Source organism: Oncorhynchus tshawytscha, linkage group LG03 (assembly GCF_018296145.1).
Source record: "Oncorhynchus tshawytscha isolate Ot180627B linkage group LG03, Otsh_v2.0, whole genome shotgun sequence".
NCBI classification, from domain to species: Eukaryota; Metazoa; Chordata; class Actinopteri; order Salmoniformes; family Salmonidae; genus Oncorhynchus; species Oncorhynchus tshawytscha.
In genome coordinates, this window is record NC_056431.1 from 39136293 (window position 1) to 39158622 (window position 22330).

Here is a 22330-nt window from a genome sequence, read left to right on the forward strand (position 1 = left end):
GTATTTCAAGGCCTGCCTTCAAACTCAGTGGGAAAATGTGAAAATCTAAAGAAATCAGCCAAGACCTCATCCTTGGGAGCAATTTCCAATCGCCTGAAGGTACCACGTTCATATGTACAAACAATAGTACGCAAGTATAAACACCATGGGACACAGCAGCCGTCATACTGCTCAAAAGGAGAAGTGTTCTGTCTCCTAGAGATGAACGTACTTTGGTGCGAAAAATGCAAATCAATCCCAGGACAACAGCAAAGGACCTTGTGAAGATGCTGGAGGAAACAGATACAAAAGTATCTATATCCACAGTAAAACGAGTCCTATATTGATATGACCTGAAAGGCCACTCAGCAAGGGAGAAGCCACTGCTCCAAAACCGCCATAAAAAACAGAGTATGGTATGCAACTGCACATGGGGACAAAGATCGTACTTTTTGGAGAAATATCCTCTGGTCTGATGAAACAAAATAGAACTGTTTGACCATGATGACCATCGTTATGTTTGGAGGAAAAAGGGGGAAGCTTGCAAGCCGAAGAACACCATCCCAACCGTGAAGTACGGGGGTGGCAGCATCATGTTTTTGGGGTGCTTTGCTGCAGGAGGGACTGGTGCACTTCACAAATAGATGGCATCACGAGGGAAGGAAAATTAAGTGGATATATAGAAGCAACATCTCAAGACATCAGTCAGGAAGTTAAAACCTGTTTGCAAATGTGTCTTCCAAATGGACAATGACCCCAAGCATACTTCCAAAGTTGTGGCAAAATGGCTTAAGAACAAAAAAGTCAAGGTATTGGAGTGGCCATCACAAAGCCCTGACCTCAATCCCATAGAAAAGTTGTGGGCAAAACTGAAAAAAGCATGTGCGAGCAAGGAGGCCTACAAACCTGACTTAGTTACACCAGCTCTGTTAGGAGGAATGGGCCAAAATTCACACAACTTATTGTGGGAAGGCTACCTGAAACATTTGACCCAAGTTATACAATTTAAAGGCAATGCTACCAAATACTAATTGAGTGTATGTAAACTTCTGACCCACTGGGAATGTGATGAAAGAAATAAAAGCTGATATAAATCATTCTCTCTACTATTAATCTGACATTTCACATTCTTAAAATAAAGTGGTGATCCTAATTAACCTAAAACAGGGAATTTGTATTCGGATTAAATGTCAGGAATTGTGAAAAACTGAGTTTATATGTATTTGGCTAAGGTGTATGTAAACTTCTGAAATTAACTGTAACTCTGGGACTTCCTTTCCTGTGGTTGTCCTCATGAAAGCCAGTTCCATCATAGCACTTGAAGTAACTTTCAAAGTTCTTGACATTTTCTGGATTGACTGACCTTAATGTATTAAAGTAATGATGGACTGTCATTTCTCTTTGCTTACTTGAGCTGTTCATGTCATAATATGGACTTGGTTTTTTACCAAATATATCTATCTTCTTTATACCACCCCTACCTTGTCACAACACAACTGATTGGTTCAAACGCTTTGAGGAAAGACATTCCACAAATCAACTTTTAACAAAGAATACCTGTTAATTTAAATGCATTCCAGGTGACTACCTCATGAAGCTGGTTGAGAGAATGCCATGAGTGTGAAAAGTTGCCATCAAGGCAAAGGGTGGCTACTTGAAAGAATCTCAAATATAAAATATACACACTTTCGGTGACTACATGATTCCATGTGTTATTTCATAGTTTTAGATGTCTTCACTATTATTCTACAATGTAGAAAACAGTCAAAATTAAGAAAAACCCTTGAATGAGCAGGTGTGTCCAAACTTTTGACGGGTACTGTATATGTTGTGGTATCCCGGGAGGTCTACCCCGGGTGTTGGTGATGGAGGGGAGGTCGGTGTCGCGACGTTGGTTCCCTCTGCTGGGAGGACCCGGGCTGGGCACCCCGAAGCTGGTGGCACCAATTAGGGGTAATTAGGGGAGAGTGCCAACCAGCTGTGCAGACCACAAATGGAGCACCGTGGCACACCGTGGGAGAGTAAAAGGGAGAGGCAAGGAGTGTACTGACAGAGGGGAACGAAGCTCCCGGAGACTAATGAGAAGGACCGAGCCATCCAAGTTATTTTGTTACGTTTATATTTTTTGCTTAGTAAAGTTGTGTTTTCTGACTTGAACCACCCTGTCTCTGTGTCCATCCCCGTGCGCTCAACCCAACACCCAACGGTTTACCACAATATATGAAATATTTTCCTTCATAGAAAATACATTAGTGCAACACATTCGGCAGAAAATAACTTCATTTTCATTAGATGAAAATGTGCAACACACAGAAGTGAAACTATTTGACTGGCAGGAACACTTACAATGAAAAAGCAAGGTATTTTTTTGTAAATACAATCCATGGCTATCATATCTCTAATGTTTAGGCCTATCATAGAAAGAATGGAGCCAGCTGCATTTCCTAATATTTTGCTTAAAGGTAATCTTGGACTTTATGAAAAAAAATAGGCTGGCTACACTGAGAAATGTACCGGAGAAAAGTAGCTACTTGTTCGTAAATTCTCATCCGAGTTTAGAAGTGCAACTGAAGCACAAAATTAGTCTGATGCAGAGCAGAAGTTACAATAAGAAGCATTTTAGATCCGCGTTTATAAAACGCGCCTCGATATTTCTTACGCGTTCTTTTTTCCCCCGCGTGCAAAATGCAAAATTCTGCGTTAACACGACCCCTAAATTAACTTGCTATCTAAGTGGATGAATTAATAAGGTGACGAGGCATCATATTGTGTTAGCTTCCTTCCGTGTTTGAGAAGTCAAAGTCCTTTGGATAAGTTATTTGTACAGCTGCCACTGCGATCTTAATTTCCTTGTGTTTTTTCTCCTCTCCGTTCTCTGCCTGTCTGCTCTCCCCCCCTCTTCTCCGGCAGGCCCGTTGCTCTAGAGCCTCCAGAAAGACACAGCTTGTAGACATGCTGTTGGAGAGCAAGTACTGTTCTTCCTACAGACAAGCATGCATCAAAACTTTGTTCATTTGCGCAATGTCTCTCGTTCACATTCAGTTGTTAATGTCCAGACTCATCAAATATGACATTCGGTAACTCCTACCTACACATGTATAACTTTATGAGCTGGATTGACTGTCTTTGCAATTTGTTTATTTTCATTTGCACTCATTAGCATATTTAGCTAGCACCTTCCATGGAAATTCACTTTTACTTGAGCCAATTTTGTTAGCATTCTGGTAATAGACCTTCAAAGGATTTTTTGTTTGTTTTGGGGGTGCCCCCTTGTGTACTAAGCCGGTAATAGCGTAAATCCCGAGGTGGGAGAATGATGGTATGATGAAATGAAAAACCCTATAACGCATTGTAACTCTGGATCAAACATAGTGATCATAAATGTTGATACTGTAAATGACAAGATTTTTTAAATATGGAAATGTGTAGTGCACATTTGGACTCATGGCTGTGTCGTTTGCTTGTATGACATCAAAGCAGTATTTTTTTTAGAATCCTTAACATCTCATCATTCAGAACATCTCATCTTTCCACTCCTCTCGATTTGCAGCTTTCCCCTCACAAACAACAAATGCTGAAAAGTAGCCCATTTAACGGGACGGATGGGGGTATCTTCTTGTCGTGCGCAGTCCTGAAGTTTGGAACGGCTGTCAGTCAAAACCCAATCAGTGCTGTGAAGTGGAGAACTTGGAGGTCTGACGTCATGTATAGCATATTACTGTACAGCCACTGCGTTCCAATGTAGGTGCTTGTCAATGGCCAAATCTGACATTTGACGATTTAATTTTTTATTTATTTGACCTTTATTTAACTAGGCAAGTCAGTTAAGAACAAATTCTTATTTTCAATGACGGCCTAGGAACAGTGGGTTAACTGCCTGTTCAGAACGACAGATTTGTACCTTGTCAGCTCGGGGATTAGTCGGTTACTAGTCGGTTACTAGTCCAACGCTCTCACCACTAGGCTACCCTGCCGCCCCGATTTGCGGGCAATCGGTTCAGAAAAACAAATCACAAATGTATATATATTTTTTTTATAGCAAACCGGCACCTTTTTCAGGGTCTAACACCAATTGGTGGTTGTCTTTTTCACTTGCATTAAAGGGATAGTTCAGTGAATTGCATTAGGTTAAAAACAATACGGTTATGATCGGAAATGCTCTTCTAGGTTTATATGACGGTGCGTCACACATTAACAGTCTGACTAGTAACCAATAACTAGGCTTCATAGAAACTTAAGGGCAGAACGCATTCACAGCCCGATTCACATCTAAAAGCATTAAGCAGGCGGTGGATAGCCAGACATATGCACCTGATGAAAAAGACCGGTATCATGCCACCGTGGTACATGGTGGCACAGAAGGGTCAGCAAGCAGTTTGGTCACATCTCTTACTGTCATATGGTAAGAAGTGGGATGCCTCATACCTTCCATGCCGGCCTCGTGCGGTGAGAAGATGCGTGCGTCTCCGCAGGGCGAGGTGCTGATGTAGAGGTGGAACAGAACGTTGTCCCTTAGCCGGTAGCCACGCTTGTCACAGCGCGTGAATATGGACTTCTGCTGCTCCTCCTTGTTGCTGCTAATTACAGAGGGTGGAAAAAGGGGGACAGTGTGGTCAAAGGGACCTAATTTCATATAAACAAAAATGACTAAAAGAATCAGCTGAAGCAAGAGCAAAAAGGAATGCCATGTTGCAATTGAAGAAACAATTTGCAACAATTGCTGCATTTAGAAAAACTTATGCAACAGTCGACTTGATTTTACAACTAAATACAAATCAAGGACTATGACTTCATGACCCTCGAAAGGTTAGCTACAACCAAACAAACTCCAATCAAAATTAGAGTCATTGTTTGTATTTTCAAATGGCTTCTGCCATTGCTTCCACCTCTTGACTTCTCACCTTAGGAAGTGCTCCAGCTGGGCGTAGAGGTACCGGATGAGCGAGCGGCGGGCGATAATCTCTGCATGGCAGTCGTTGAGCGCCAAGCCGCGGTCACTCATGTACTCGCCGTTGATGCACTTGGTGCCCGTGGAGACACAGATCACCTGGGCCTCTTTCACGTCCGTGCCTGGGGGTAGGGAACAGACAGACTCAAAATTCACCTTTACATTCAATAAAAGCATTCGTAATTATGGTTTTTACTTTTCTATTATTCCATTTCATTTACATTTTATTGTATTTTAGATAAGGGACATGTACAGTGTGGCTTCATAAAGTACTCATACCCATTGACTTAATTCACATTTGGTTGTGTTTCAGCCTGAATTCAAAATGGATGAAATAGATTTCTCTTTCACCCATCTACACACAGTAATCCATATTGACAAAGTGAAAACATCTTTTTAGAAATGTCTACAAATTTATTGAAAATGTAATACAGAAATCTAATTTACTTAGTGGTTCTTCCTTTAAAAAGTTGCGTCATACTGCAGCACACCGTGCGGGCTGCCGCTGCAACGAGTGCGCTGAGAGTCGGGAAGCAAGTACAGAGAGTGAGTGTTTTAGAAATAAATAAAACATTAAACACAAAACACAAACAATGCACCGACATGAAACAAAGTCAATAACACCAGAGGAAAGAACCAAGGGGAGTGACAGATATAGAGAAGATAATCAAGGAGGTGATGGATTCCAGGTGAGTGTCATGAGGCGCTGGTACACTTGACGATGGTGACAGGTGTGCGGGATAATCAGCAGCCTGATGACCTAGAGGCCGGAGAGGGAGTATACGTACAGCCACAGAATTCTATGGCACATTATTTAAGTGTCAGCTATTGTTGTCATTAATGCTAGTTAGTGCTAGTTTGACCACCAGAGGGCATCTTTGAGAAGCATTTGACCGTTTTTAATATTGGCTGTACTAGAGAATTTAAAACCTTTTTTGTAAGAACATAGTATATGGGATTCATTTTAAGAAATTAAGAAATGTAGCTCAATACATTTGATTAATATTATGGTGTTTCTATTCCAAGAAATAGAAAACTCTCAGGGTTTCCGTTAGGAAAATATGGCGCTGTACAATGTGACCGGTCGAGAGTAGGCGCAACATAGGAGCAAAATAATTCTAACATTTCCACAACCTAATTGTAGGCTAACCAATAACGAAACAGAGATAAAGTGAAAATAAAAATCTCATTGATTTATCAAGACCAGTCACCATGCTTGTTTCAGAGCAGCTCGAAATGGTGCTGAATTGGATGACTTTGGGTGTAATTCATTTTTCTTTAACTTCTCTAGGATAGGGGGCAGGATTTGGAATTTTGAATGAAAAGCATGCCCAAATTCAACTGCCTGCTACTCATCCCCAGAAGATAAGATATGCAGAAAACACTCAGAATTTTCTAAAACGGTTTGAATTATGTCTGTGAGTATAACAGAACTTATGTAGCAGGCGAAACCCCGAGGACAAACCATTCAGATTTTTTTTATTTGAGGTCACTCTCTTTTCAATGGTTTTCATTGGGAATCCAGATTTCTGAGGGACTTGCTTGCAGTTCCTACCGCTTCCACTGGATGTCACCAGTCTTTAGAAATTGGTTGAGGTTTTTCCTTTGTGTAATGAAGAAGTAGCCCTGTTCAAAGCGAGGGTCACTTCATGTGTACTGTTTGATAGAGGCGCATGACCAGAAAGCTAGCGTCAGTTTGTTTTCTTCCTGTATTGAATTTGATTGATTATTTACTTTAAAAAATACCTAAAGTTGTATTACAAAAGTAGTTTGAAATGTTTTGGCAAAGTTTACAGGTAACTTTTGAGATATTTTTGGGAGATCTATGGACAGTTCCTTGGATTTTATGGTAAAGTTTCTGCTCTGACATGCACTGTCAACTGTGGGACATTATATAGACAACTGTGTTTCTTTCTAAATCATGTCCAGGTAGACTTCAAATCAAGTTGTCGTGACATCAAGGATTATCAAAGGAAATGAGATGCACCTGAGCTCCTAGGGGTGTGAATACTTATATATGAATGCATTTGATTATCAATACAACTTTTTAAAATGTTATACTAAAAACATGTTCTCACTTTGTCATTATGGGGTATTGTGTGTAAATCGGTAAGAACAAAATGTATTGGATCTTTTGAATTCAGGATGTAACAACAAAATGTGGATTAAGTCAAGGGTTATGAATACTTTCTGAAGACACTGTAGTATCTTATGTAGGCATACAAATACGCGCATGTGTATTTTTGTATAAAAAATAAATATGAATTAGGAAAAGAGGCTTACAAAGCCAATGATGAACAGCAGCATCGTGCACTATCAATCATGGACCCACGAACTCAAAAGGAAAACTGATGTGCACAATGATTGAGAGGTGGTGCTAATCCCACCCATCATGTGGTTAAGTAGCTTAATTTCCTCCCATCTATACACGTCAGCCACTTGCAGACAGTATGGCTGTGTTTTTATGGTCTGTAAAAATCTAGTGGTGTACCGTTTGGCAGCGGCATTGCTCCCGAGAGTGGAGAACACAGTGTTTTCCCATTAGACCTCGTAACAAAGCGTACCTGTTGTCATGACGACCCCTGCCAGGACTTTCCGCCGCGCGTGGGGGGAGGTGAAGTTGTCCGTCAGCTCGCTGAACTTGTCCACAACCAGGCGAGAGACCGCGTCGGCGAGGACCTGGGACCGCACACAGACAGCAGAGATGTGACACGCAACACAACAACCACAGGCTTCAGGTAGTAGGTTGCCTGTTTCGGATGAGTTTATCCTGCTCATTTCATCCTGCTCAATCAAGTGGGGGAGCAGATGACATCACAGATCAACAATAAAAGTAAAACGATTTGAAGCGTTCCACCCTCAAGAAAATAAGGAAAAGACAACTAGAGCACAGCCTTTGCAACTCAAGCAAGGAACCCACAGAAGAGCAACAAGCATAAGGACACCAACTCAGGACCAAAGGAGCAACCTGAAGGAGGAACCCCCAATTAACCAGAAAGTACACACAGCCATCTCCTCCTCCATGCGGCCTGAACAATCAAAAAGCCACAACAGACTTTGATCACAGACGGAGTACAACATCACTTAAATGTTCAGGATCTCGAAGTCTTCACTTCTTGTCTTACATTCTATGTCCTACCTAAGCATGATCATTTTCATTACGTTTGCAAACATTTTGATGTGTTATTGAATGCTGCTTGCAAAAAGAAACTGGGTGTCTATTCTGGTAAAGAACCCTGTGTAAATATTTCGATTCGTGTTCTTAAATGCTCAAAATGATTACAACCAAGGAGAGGCGACGGCTGGATGGGCACAAATGAACGAGATTAGTTCAAATATCACTTCCCCCTGATACTTCAGAGTCACCCAGTTGGGAGTGGGGATCATTTGACTTCGGAATTCCGTGGGTTGGGTGCAGGCAGTGCAGAAACGTGTGGACGTCTCGGTTAACCTCCGGGGGAACAAAGCAGCCTGCCCCAAAAAAAACAGTTAGGCAATTCCAGTCTGGCAATAACTAACAGGGCATTCTATCACTCATGTTTTCCTGACTTTCCTAATTAGCCCCGTCCATATGGAGCGCTCGGTTGATGGTACATTTAATAAATATTAACCGACAGAGAATTAATAGACCAATTAGCAGGTGCAGAATCATTGACACGAGCTGCCTGTTTTGAAGGAACCAGACCGATGACAAGTGGAGGAGAGTAAAGAAAGAAAGAAAAAAGAAAAAAAGCAGGAAATGTTCCTGGGGAGAAAAGACAATTGAAGCCATTGACAGTCTAGCTCCACTAGCTGCTTACTCGTGCAGACTGCACTCTCTCTGCACACACCGGCAGGACTGACAGTCACTTCCGTGATGACCAATCCCCATCCAATTCTTATCAAACCGAACCCAGCTATATTGAGTCTTCGAAAAGAGCAGGCTTTAGAAAGGGGATACCTTCTTTGAGCACCTGCAATGCTGGGTTTACACTCCGAGCATTCCCAGTAGCATTCCCAGTAGCATTCCCAGTAGCATTCCCAGTAGCAAAACGTATGTATGTGGTAAAGTCACAAAGCAGTTACGGAGCACGACTAGTGGAGTGCAAATCCAGGGATGAAGTCGAGCTAGATACAGTCTGACTCCCAGCTACAACACCCCAGTAAACGTTTACTAAAACCTAGCCCTAACCACGGACTCAAGCTCTAGACACAACTCTGTCCCACGACAATGTGTGAGCAGCACTGTACCATCGTATTACATTTGAAGAAAAATCACATTCAATTTTGAAAGTGTTTAAAAACAACATCTTCACAAAGGGTGATTTTATTCAGGCTAATAAGTGAAGTAAACAAGACTTAAGTAAAATAATTGCATTTCTGATTTCCTACAACATTAACCCTAACTCTAAACTCTGGGAACCCCTTTGAGTGCCTCAATTGAATAGGTCTCACATCTAGGTAGGAAAGAGCCTGGACAGTCAATTGTGGTTGTTTCAACAAGACTAGAGGCATGCTATTTCCTGGTGTTCTCAGCTGGCGATTAGGGGAGCCTGATTGGGAGATGTGTAAATAGATGTCTCGCATGCATACACATCATCTCGGTACTAAAGCGCCTTACATTTTCAACTCCTGTCCCATCTTCTATCATCCTTTGGGCTTGATCATTTCATCTTCAATTAATGTCTCAAACCCAGCGATGATCGGCAAGAGCACCCAATGTTCCCGTTGGGAACTTTCATAAAGAAAAGAGCACCCAATGTTCCCGTTGGGAACTTTCATAAAGAAAAGAGCACCCAATGTTCCCGTTGGGAACTTTCATAAAGAAAAGAGCACCCAATGTTCCCGTTGGGAACTTTCATAAAGAAAAGAGCACCCAATGTTCCCGTTGGGAACTTTCATAAAGAAAAGAGCACCCAATGTTCCTGTTGGGAACTTTCATAAAGAAAAGAGCACCCAATGTTCCCGTTGGGAACTTTCATAAAGAAAAGAGCACCCAATGTTCCCGTTGGGAACTTTCATAAAGAAAAGACTTAGTAGAGGCATGTGACAGACACTGAAGCTCTTTAGATAAGCTCAAAGACATTGTGATTAAGAGGGGGGAGATTTTGCTAATTCCAGTTGTGAAAATACCTTTGTGTCCTCAGCTTTAAAACCAACATCAGCCAATAGAAAGTTTCCAATATAACAAAGACCTATTCTCAAACTCTCATTCTCAGCAGATGGGTTTCTTTGACCAAAACATCCGGATATTTATAAATAGTTAATACACTCCTGTATTAATAAAATTTTAAAAAATCACAACAGTTTGAGAAAGCCTTGCATAAGTGTTTTGGCTACCCATAATATATTACAGAGAATGAATACATTCTGGGGAAGCTCTGTTTTGGACTCTAGGGTGTTAGACCTTTGTGCTTGAGGGCATAAGTGCCATGATTCCTTTGTTCAGCGCCTGAAAACATTACATGTAGAGTATAAACCGTGTTACTCATCCCCATTAAAAAACGATTCACCCTGGTTTTTTTCCCCACAGTCAGTGAGTGCAGATACAATGTTGGTGCTATGACCTGTTCTAAAAAAAGGGTCTTGACTGGGGACAGAGTGGGCTAGTTCAGAGGGACCTAGGTTTGGGCTCTTACCTGGGGTAGGTGGAGCTGCAGTCCCTCTCTGGGGATGGGCTGTCGGGAGGGCGTCTGGTCCAGCTGCATGTTGAAGAGGGCTGAGAGGGCTGCCTGGGCGGCCCGGGCCTTGGCCAGCTTCTTGTTTCGTCCAGAGCCCTCGAACTGCTGTGAGTCCACCGATACCTGCATGACAAAGTTCTTTGCATGGCTCTCGCCGCTCTCGGACAAAAAGTCATACTTGAGGCCCGGCCTTAGCTCATTGAGGATCATGACAGGGTTCTTGCCGCTCGAGGGCGAGGTGAAGGATGAGGGAGGGGGCAACAGGGCCTGGGCTAAGTTAGCACCTGGGGTGGAAGGCATGGAGTACTCTCCCAGCGAGTTTAAGCAGCCGCTGCCATTGGAACCCAGGTAAAAGGAGTCCTCGGGCGGTGCGGGCGTCTCAAACCCGTTGAAGAGCATGTCTGGGAAGTCGGCCTGGTCGGATGTGAAGTCTGTGTTGACTGTCAGTGTCCGGCCCATAGCCAGGTGCGCTTCGGAGGCGTTGGGGAACTGGACAAAGGAGCGCAGTGCCTTCTCTGCTGCATTCAGCTTGGCCTTCTTCTTGGTGGGACCTGAGCCCTCGAACAGCTGCCCATTGACCTCGACGGTCATGACAAACACGGGAGCGTGGACTGGACCCGTTTGAGATAGCAGCTTATACAGCAGCCCCGGCTTAATTTCATTCAGCTGCATAAGGGCATTCTTGGGTAGAACCGGGCCTGGCGTTTTCTTACGCTTCTTGGCCCGGAACTTGGAGTGCGTGTGGCCATTGTTTCCCTCCTCTAAGGGGCGCTTCCTGCTGCCCCCGCCACTGCCGTTGGGGAGCTGCTCAGCTACAGCCTCCCCCTCTTTGGAGGAGACGTTGTCCAGGTTACGGTTTTCCTTTACGTCGGTGCTGCTCGAACCTGCGGTGCCCAGAAAGAGTAACTTACAACGCCTTCGTTGCAGGATCTTGTAAATGTAAAATTGATAGATTCCTATATCACTCTTTGGAACTGAACTGGTGATGTGTGCTATGTTTTTTTGTTAGAGAGGCTTAACTGATATTACATTGACCCCAAAGTATCAAACATACATCTCAAGAGGAAAATCAATTTAGCAATTAAGTTTTGGCAAAATAGCCAATAATTGTCATAATGATAGGACTGTACTTTCCTGGATATTCAAGGGAAGTTGGATTCTATGGCATTGCAAGAAGGATTGAATCTATACAATAACTATGTAAATGGGGAAATAAGTGATAGGAAAATCAGGCCAGCACAACAAAATAAATATTGAGTTCCTCCCTCCCTGACCACGGCATTTGCTAGCCGTGGTCAGGCAGGTTTCTGTTGATATGTTAGTTTAGGGAGGGGTCAGGGGGGAAAATATGTGGAAGGAGTTGGGGTACGCACACACACGCATACAAACAAACAGATCTTTACTTTACAGGCAGATTTGATCACCTGTTCCTCACCCCACAAGTATCGATACTCTAATCTGTTGGCTTTTTAATGATAGTTTGGCGTTAGAGTGCTGAGCGAGCTCTCATAATAGTGGAATTGCAGCTCTAGAATATTGCAAGGAGCACACATCACCAGGTCCTGTTGGCAAAGCGGATGGAATGTTGGCAAAATTTTCATTTATAACATCCTCCAGCAAAGGCTTGATAGGTTACTCCTTTCGGTACTCAGGGGAGAGAGAACCCGGCAGTGCAAATTACAGGGTTTATTGGGAAGATGGGAGGGTGCAGGGAAGAGTGCGAGGAAGAGCAAGGGGGGAAGAGGACACATTCCGCAAGACCAACAAAGTCTGACAAGGATGAAAGGGTCCAACCTGAGAAAACCTCCGAGACGTTTTTAGATCTTTAGACAACCTAATCGATTTACTTTCTGGTGACGCAGAGCTCTACTTTTCAAAAGAAACATATCACACTATGCATTTTCAAACTAGATGAGATCAGAGCTCTTCAGAGGCTCTGTTGGGGTTTCCATCGACCTCTGAACACAGAATCCGTAGCTTCAGACAGGCGCTGATGTTCGTCGAGTTTCTGCATACTAAAATAGAGGGCACATCCCACAAGCCAGACAAAAAAAAATCCTGCTCTCACGTGTTTCCAAATTCTTGTCTCTTATATACCCAGACTAATATGAAGCCCTACCCCTCCTTATAAATGTGCCCATGCCTTTTTTTATTTAACTAGGCAAGTCAGTTAAGAACAAATTCTTATTCACAATGACGGGCCTAGGAACAGTGGGTTAAACTGCCTTGTTCAAGGATGTTCTTTAATAACCTTAAAGGATGTTCCACACAAACGATAATGTACATGATTTCATTTACTTTGGATGTAGTTTATTCCAAGTGTTCAGATATGTATTTGCCTCGTGTAATTTAAGGTACAGTATGTATACATTACGCAACATGGAAGTGTGTGAGTGCTTTTCGGAGGAGGTCTTGAAGTGGGGAGTATCACTGACACATTGAGAATAGGCTGGTGGACTCTGGGGTAGCCATGCACAAGCCAGGCAAGAAGGAGTCTTAACAAGGGGATGTATGGGAAATAACTACAAAGGAGAAAAACCAAAGGCATGAATACTGTAACAATAAGTGGCTTTTGCCATTATAGACAGTGTACAAAACATTAAGAACACCTGCTCTTTCCATGATAGACTGACCAGGTGAATCCAGGTGAAAGCTATGATCCCTATGATGTCACTTGTTAAATCCACTTCAAATCAGTGTAGATGAAGGGGAGGACTTTTTAAGCCTTGAGACATGGATTGTAGATGTGTGCCATTCAGATGGTGAATGGGCAAGATAAAAGATTTAAGTGCTGCTGGGTTTCTCCACGCTCAACAGTTTCCCGTGTGTTTCAAGAATCGCCCACCGCCCAAAGGACATCCAGCCAACTTGAACATTTTAGTCAACATGGGCCAGCATCCCTGGGGAACGCTTTCGACACCCTGTAGAGTTCATGCCGCGACGAATTGAGGCTGTTTTGAGGGCAAAGGGACACTCAATATCAGGAAGGTGTTCTTAATGTTTCGTACGCTCAGTGAAAGTTGACTTTTGATGAGCCAATTAATACTTAGGCCTAATTACTTTCATTTCAGTACAGCTACAGAACATGTAAATGTCCCGGCGATTTCAGTGGAGTAGCTTCATATTATTTCGAGGCTATTGCGTATTTTGAATGTCAGTGAGCATGTTTCCGAACACTGTTTTTCAAACTGGAATCCAGCTGGTATGAATGTGAGCATACTTGAGGAACAAACAAATGTGATGAACTCCTCCTGGTGTTCAAGTAAATGAGACATTTCCATTACTCGGAGTAATATGTTTTGTAGCCATCTTTACAGTGGCTAACTAACCTGGAGATAAATGATAACAGTAGTCCTAGTATCAAAACTCCATGAAATGTCCCCCTCTGTTTTGAGCAAGTAGCTGGCGTTTTGGAAAAAATGTGCAGAAATCGGCCAATTGTAATGAAGGTGACATTGTCAGTAGGCCCTCAGCGTGAAACCGGGATAGACCAGGCAGCCATTTCTTCTGTCTGTTCAGAGAGGTGGGGATCTAGAGCAGAGACTCATTCATAGGCACGGCTGGTTGGAGCTCAGGGCTCAGATTCCTCCCAAAATGTCCAATTAAATTTGAATGTGTGAGTGAGGATGACATTTTTTTTAAGGGTGTGCATAGAGCAATATAAGTTGAATCCAAGGAATTTATAGAGTTTTGCAGTGAGGTTTATGTATGTGCGGTGCTTGTAGTTTGTGTATGTCCTTTGTGTATGTGTGTGTGTGTGTGTCTAAGCAGGGGATCCGGTAAGGGAACAAATGGACACAGGCAGACAGACAATTGGACAAAGGGAGAGACGGACACACTCACTCATGTTCTCCTCTTCATCCACGTCCATGGTGAAGAGCTTCTGCCGGGGCTGCCGAGCTCCGGCTCCACCTGAGAACAACACAAGAGGAAGGGATGGGGCAAACTCAACCTAGATGTCTCTACCACAAATAAAACACTTGCCCATGTGAAGACACAAACACGTACAACTATAAGAGGGGACCAAGTGTGTGTGTGTGTGTGTGTGTGTGTGTGTGTGTGTGTGTGTGTGGTGGGGGAGGGGGGGTCTGGGTTCCTTCCCTAACGGGCAGGGCCTGCTGAAAGTGTATTTTTTTTTAATTACCTCAAAATATTCATATGTACACACACCCATACCCACAACCAGTGCAGTGAGATGAAAATGACACAGCCAGGTTAAGCCTACGGTGAGTGTATAAATATTCAGAGGTGAATACTAATATGGGCGAGAGAGGAGAGGGGGCCCGGTGCTGACAGGCCGTAATAGTCGGAAGCAGTGTATTGTGACTTTAATATCCGTCCGATTAGACCTCATTTCCAGCTGCCTGCCGGGAGATATACAACCATTGACATGGACATGCCTTTTAGCCGGGCATGACACAGACAGCCATTTACCTGGCGGTAGAAAATGCACTACAGTACACGAACAGTTGTACCGTACAGCAAAGCCGATGGATTTCTAGGTGAGCAGATTTGACTCTCTGCAGGTGAATGTGGTGTCTGGCCTGGAATCTAATCCTGAGATTTCTACTGCAATCATACTTGACATTTAAGTCATACATCAAGATCACACAGTTGTACTGGAGGATTGCCTGTGAGCCCTATCTATCTCAAGAGGGAAATGATCTACTGTTAAAGCACTCAATATGTATTACTCTGGGGACATTGAACAAATATATTGACAGTACCAGTCAAAAGTTTGGACACACCTACTCATTCAAGGGTTTTTATTTATTTGTTTTACTATTTTATGCATTGTAGAATAGTTTAGGGAACGATGAAATAACACATATGGAATCATGCAGTAACCAAAAAAAAGTGTTAAACAAATCTAAATATATTTTAGATTCTTCACAGTAGTCACCATTTGCCTTAATGACAGCTTTGCTCACTCTTGGCATTCTCCAAAACAGCCTCATGTGGAATGCTTTTCCAACAGTCTTGAAGGAGTTTCCACATATGCTGACCATTTGTTGGCTGCTTTTCCTTCACTCTGTGGTCCAACTCATGCCAAACCATCGTGATTGTGGAGTCCAGGTCATCTGATGCAGCACTCCGTCACTATCCTTCTTGGTCAAATAGCCCTTACACAGCCTGGGGATGTGTTTTGGGTCATTGCCCTGTTGAAAAACAAATGACAGTCCAACTACAGATGGGATGGAGTATAGCTGTAGAATTCTGTGGTAGCCATGCTGGTTAAGTGTGCCTTAAATTCTAAATAAATCATAGACAGTGTCACCAGCAAGGCACCCCTACACCATTACATCTCTTCCTTCATGCTCCACGGTGGTAACCACACATGCGGAGATCATCCGTTCACCTTCTCTGCGTCTCACATTGACACAGCAGTTGGAACCAAAAATGTCTAATTGGGACTCATCAGAGCAAAGGACAGATTTCCAGATTTTTCAGTCTAATGTCCATTGCTCGTGTTTCTTGGCCCAAGCAAGTCTCTTCTTTTTATTCGTGTCCTGTAGTAGTGGTTTCTTTGCAGCAATTCGAACATGAAGGCCTGATTCATGCAGTCTCCTCTGAACAGTTGATATTGAGATGTGTTTTGAGATGGGTTGCAATATGAGGCTGGTAACTCTAATGAACTTGTCCTCTGCAGCAGAGGTAACTCTGGGTCTTCCTTTCCTGTGGCGGTCCTCATGAGAGCCAGTTTCATAAAAGCGCTTGGTTTTTGCGACTACACTTGAAGAAACTTTCAAAGTTCTTGAAATGTTCTGTATTGACTGACCTTCATGTATTAAAGTAATGGACTGTCGTTTCTCTTTTCTTATTTGAGCTGTTCTTGCCATATGAACTTGGTCTTCTACCAAATAGGGATATCTTCTGTATACCACTCCTACCTTGTCACAACACAACTGATTGGCTCAAATGCATTAAGGAAATAAATTCCACAACTTCAATTAACAGGCACACCTGTTAATTGAAATGCATTCCAGGTGACTACCTCATGAAGCTGGTTGAGAGAATGCCAAGAGTGTGCAAAGCTGTCATCAAGGCAAAGGGTGGCTACTTTGAAATATCTAAATATCTAAACTATATTTTGATTTGTTTAACACTTTTTTGGTTGTTACATGATTACATATATGTTATTTCATAGTTTTGACATCTCCACTACTATTTTGCAATGTAGAAAATAGTTGTTGTATTTTAAAGAAGAAAGAAACCCTTGAATGAGTAGGTGTCCAAACTTTTGACTGGTACTGTGTGTTTTCAGAACCTGTTAAATTGATGTCGAATTTTATATAAGGTTTTTACCAAATGTGATGAATTATTTTAATCTTTTACCAAGAAGTAACAAATCATTCTACTACATATATCAACTTTCCAATTCCAGTCTTAAATAGCAGTGTTGATCATGTTCGTATTGAACATAGCCCAGATCCAGGCCTAGACATGAACGCCCAAGGGAGTGCCCAGTTTGTTTCTGGCCTAGAAAGAAATGCTCTTTGCTAATAATCACATTCTCTTATGGGAATATATTTTCTGTTTTCCCCAGTCCAATGCGCTGGTCTTCATTCGCAGCTGTAGTATGTAACATAAGTAGAAGCTATGATGGCCATGTGTACAACAGTCATCCTTCCATGGAACCACTTACACTAGAAATTTGACAACTAGAAAAAAATCATTGCATAGAACATTTAATGTCAGCCCTTTTAGCGAAGTAGGTCAATGAGAATTTCTCTTTTAAAATAACATCCTAGTAGTCAAGAGGTGAATGGAACAGGAGACACACGCAATACACACACACACACACACACACACACACACACACACACACACGTGCCGGTCTAACAGCTTGGTCCCCCTGCAACTACAGCACAAGTGAAGCAGGAGTGCCGAAATCATGATGAATCCAATGAGAGAGTGAGAGTGGTTATGACGGGGAGCAGATTGTGCTGATTCCAGCTCTCTGCCTTGTTCCCATGCACCATTCCTCATGACCGACACTTTAAGCTAAATTAAATGGCCTAATTAATCTTGGCTAATGGTGGGTGACAGCAAATATGCTAGCACAATTACGACCCTATTAAAAGACTAATATTCAGTCCTATGATTGAAAATGAAAAGGGGCGGTTGTGAGGGGGTTAGTTGGGTGGGGGTAGGAGGGATTATGTGTTTTAGGTAGCCAAGTCAAACTCCAGCCAGGTGTCCTTCCTTCGTCCAATGATTCCCCATCCCCCCCACCATGCACCTCCCCACCTTGTACCCTATTTCACCTGTAGGCTTGAACGCTAAATGCCTCTTTGGCGATTAGAGGTTTCGAGATTCGCCCATTTAGGCTGGCTCGTGCGCCCGTCGCTTTCTATTATGAGGTCTCTGAGCCGTTTCACCGCTTCGCTCACGAGCCGCTCATGAATCAGTAAGCAGCCATGAGATCTGTTCCAATCTAAGGCCCGTGCATCTACAGCATTCATAAAAACTACGCTGCAAGGACAAATAAAATCCAGTGGTGAGTTAGGGCCAAGGACACAACAAAGGCAGAACCAGAGACCTGTCTGGTCATTCAGCCCAACTAACTAATAAGTTGTCTGTCGATGATCTGAGGGAGAAGTCTTGTTAGGGTATTAGTGGTATCACTTTATGCCTCAGTAGCCAGATGAAGGGTGCCAGGCCGGGGTACCAGAGTGCTGGATGGACAGCTCAGCCCTGCTTAGACCCAGTGTTAGCACAGCTGCATCTGTTTGGCCTCAGTGTTTGCCCACAGTCAATCCACAGAGGTCGCATTTAACCAGCTGCTTTTTTTTGCTCCACATGGGTCAGTGGCTGTAAAAAAAGGAATCGATGTAGAGAGGAGCATCCTGACCAGTGGTGTAAAGTACTGAAGTAAAAATACTTTAAAGTACTACTTAAGTAATACCCCCAAAAAACAACTCAACTTTTTTATATTTTTCGACAACTTTTACTCCACTACATTCCTGAAGATAATATGTTCCTTTTACTCCATACATTTCTCACTGGCACCCAAAAGTAGTTGTTACATTTTGAATGCTCAGGCAGGACAGCAATATGGTCCAATTCACGTACCTATTCATATAAAGTGTTGTCATACCTAGTGCCTCTGATCTGGAGGACAAATACTGCGTTTGTAAATAATGTCTGACTGTGTCCCTGGCTGTCCGTACATTTGAAAAACAAGAACATCAAGGGCCCTCCCGAGTTGCGCAGCGGTCTAAGGCACCGCATTGCAGTACTAGCTGCGTTACTACAGATCCTGGTTCAATACAGCCGGCTGCGACCGGGAGGCCCCTTGATGTTCTTGTTTTTCAAATATACGGACAGCCAGGGACACACTCAGATATGATGCTAAGCACAATTGGCCCAGCGTCGTCCAGGTTAGGGGAGGGTTTGGCCGGCCGGGATGTCCATGTCCCATCCCGCTGTAGTGACTCCTGTGGCGGGCCGGGCGCATGCACGCTGACACGGTCGTCAGGTGTATGACGTTTCCTCCGACACATTGGTGCGGCTGGCTTCCGGGTTAAGCGTGCAGTGTGCCAAGACGCAGTGCGGTAGGGTTGTGTTTTGGAGGACGCAAGGCTCTCAACAGTCACCTCTCCCGAGTCCGTACGGGAGTTGCAGCGATGGGACAAGACTGTAACTACCAATTGGATATGATGAAAATTGGGTTACAATTTTTGGTGGGGAATAAATAATAAACTAAGAAGATTATACCATCTGGTGTGCTTAATATATACAATTTTACTGAAGTATGACAATTGAGTACTTTTTCCACCACTGGTCCTGACCAGGTCTCCACTTTCATACCAGATTTAAGAGAGAAATTCCTTCCAAATTCCTATGACTCAATAGGGTGTTCTTTAGCATTAAAATTGTTGGGCGCAAATTGGTGTCAGCGATCAGCGTGTCATATCAGTGTTCCACTCTGGCTACGGAAAGTAAGAAAGGCGAGTCATTGACAAGATGGCGAAAAAACGACAACTTTTGCCATAACAATTGAAGTAAGGAACATCGGTGGCATAACGTTCAGTCTCAAAGCTAAAGATGTGTGGCTTAACCAGTAGAATATGCTTATGATTATTAGATTCCTATTATCGGGTTAGAGGTCTTGCACTGGTAGATGTGTGCTCCTCTGTTTTATTCCTTACGCCAAAACAATACCATATCCCACCAGTTGTGAAAGGGGCTGGTTTCAGATGGTATTTCAATGGATGGTTGGGGCGAGGGAGGGGGAGAGAAAAGATGAGAAAGAAGATGAGAAAACTCCAATTCAATCTCGGCGGCGAGGGCCCGAGGGAAATACGGTGTTTTGATTCGTCTTTCATCCCTCGCTTTCGCTGCGGTGGAGCGGTAGCACGCTTCCGTGGAGGGAGCTGCAGCCGCCAGAACAGGGAAAGGGTGGATGGAGAGAGAGGGAGGGAGAGGAGAGAAACAGAAAATGCAATCCTATTCTAGGTACAAGAGAATCATTATGTCTCCTAAAACAGAGAAATGAGGATAGGCCTGCCCTTGAAAGGCAGTGGGAGGTGAGCAGTCAGGCCAAACGCTGGTAGAGGTTGAGTGATGGGGAAGAGAGGAGGAGTAACTTAGGTAATAAAAAGATGGCATGAAGGGCAGAGGTGCATGAAAATAAGTTCATTTCTGTCCAGTGCAAAAGGCAAAGTATTCTGTGAAGTCCAACAGGTCTGCAATATACACTTACCATCCATAAAGGAAAAAAGGTCAATGTATATATTTCTCAGGAGCAAAAAATGTCTGCAACCTGTAACCACAATGCAGAAAATTATTAACAGCCTTATGGGAGCATTGGCAGTGCAATGTTTGTAATTGGTCAAATGAAAGTGTGTTGTCTTTTGATTGAGCTTCTGACAGGGCTTGTGGCTTGTGATTGGTCAATTGGTCTACTGACAATTTGATTGTTTTTTTATTTGTACAGTGACATGAGAGCTCAGGTCAGGGGCTCTCCCTCAGTGAAGCACCACTTCGCAATTCACCCTAAACGGCCTGCTCTTTATTTCGATTGAGCTACGGGGCCACACTTTTACACTCAACATTTGCTGCTGCTACTCTGTTCGTTATTTGACTTTTATCGTTATCTTCCCTGATGCCTAGTCACTTTACCCTGTCTTCGTGTACATATCTACCTCTTTCTGCACATTGATCTGGTACTGGTACTCCCTGTATAGAGCACCATTCTTGTGTATTTGATTATATTATATCCTCGTGTTACTATTACTTTTAAACTCTGCGTCGTTGGGAAGGGCTCTCAAGCGAACATTTCACGGTAGAAAGTCCACACCAGTTTTAGTCGGCGCATGTGACAAATGCAACTTGATTTGACATAGAACTTAGCTAATGCCACTTTTGAATGGGAATCCATAACCTCTCCCTCCAACTAATCCCCCCCCCCCGCCGTAAAATCAAAACAACCCAGCCTTTCTGACGAAAGAAAATGTGTGAGCCTCTCAGCCACTGCTTGTTGTCGGTGGAGCTTTTTCTTTAGTTTTCCTTTCATGCTGCCTTTAAAAGCCTGACAACACTGACTTAAGCCGGAGCACTGAAGGAATCCTCACCGACACAAACTGCATTAAGAGCACACTTAATACAGAAAAGCCCCTTCTCTGCCATCGATTTTTGAATCCCCAATGGTCAGACATGTCGGTGTGACCGCCCACAGCGTGTAGGAGACACGAGACGAGCAAAGAATTAGGCCTGCTTGGCAGCTCTGCGTCTGTTGTAAATACTCAGATACAGAAAGAAACGCGCAAACAAACACGCTGCACACTAGTGAAACTGAATATATCGACTGCACACCCAGACAGACAAACAAAAAACGGACTATTTCAGGACCGTAGACAGAGAAACGCCAATACAGACTGCTCCATACAAATATACCACGACCACATGAGCAAACCAGTAGAAAACACTGTTCGATCCAAATCTCTATCCAGAAGTTTCCGGAATTTGGGAAAACAACTTTCTTCCCCCAAGAAATGCATGCACATGTGTATTCTAACAGCACAATAGGGGTCATCTTACACCAAAAACTGAGAGTCAGAGAGAAAAGAGAGTCAATATGAATTTTGTTATTTGATGGTTTTATGTGAGATTGCCTTTCACAGGTCCCATGGAGCGGCTGGTCAGGAGAGAGAGCAGGTTATAATGGGAGCAAGTCAAGGTAGAATATATGTCGCAGGTACTCACACACACACACGACACACAAACCTCTCAAAACACTTGGGGTTTGTCTTATTAACACCACACACACTCTCCCTCGAAGTTTGACAAAACACAGTCCTCACTACAGCACATGGAGCAGATTAGCTCTGGAGTGAAGACTGGAGAGACAGTCTGGGTCAAAAGCAAAATACTTGAAATCATTTCTAAAACCTCTGGAGACACACAGACAGAATTAATTTCTTAAACTGAACCAACAGTTAAAATAAATGAATGACACTGTTCTAAAGCACATCCTTCCTTCAGGTCTGGCACTAAGACCACTCTCAACCAACTCTTTAAGGCCATAAGCAAAGAAGAAAATGCTCACCCAGAAGCGGCGCTCCTTGTAGCCGGGGACTTTTATGCAGGAAAATTTAAATATGTTTTACCACATTTTTACCAGCATGTCACAAGTGCAACCAGGGGGGTGAAAAAAATCCTAGACCACCTTCACTGCACGCACAGAGATACATACAAAACTCTCCCGCGCCCTCCATTTGGCAAATCTGACCATAAT

The 22330-nt window shown here is 43.2% G+C and overlaps 1 protein-coding gene across 4 annotated transcripts in view; it reads right to left on the bottom strand.

Annotated features, from left to right (window-relative positions):
• The window catches only part of LOC112235186 (double-stranded RNA-specific editase 1), a 182914-nt gene that overhangs the window by 25733 nt on the left and 134851 nt on the right, over positions 1–22330 (bottom strand). For 2 of the 4 annotated variants that reach the window (XM_024403610.2, XM_024403616.2), the window contains 5 exons: positions 14431–14499; positions 10546–11471; positions 7492–7606; positions 4881–5049; positions 4405–4553 (listed from right to left, as the gene is read on the bottom strand). In XM_024403610.2, coding sequence (XP_024259378.1) covers positions 4405–4553; positions 4881–5049; positions 7492–7606; positions 10546–11471; positions 14431–14458 — 1387 coding nt within the window. In that variant the 5' untranslated portion in view covers positions 14459–14499. Of the gene's footprint in view, positions 1–4404; positions 4557–4880; positions 5050–7491; positions 7607–10545; positions 11472–14430; positions 14500–22330 lie in introns of all 4 variants that reach the window. The other 2 variants (XM_024403605.2, XM_024403596.2) reach the window with 1 other exon arrangement.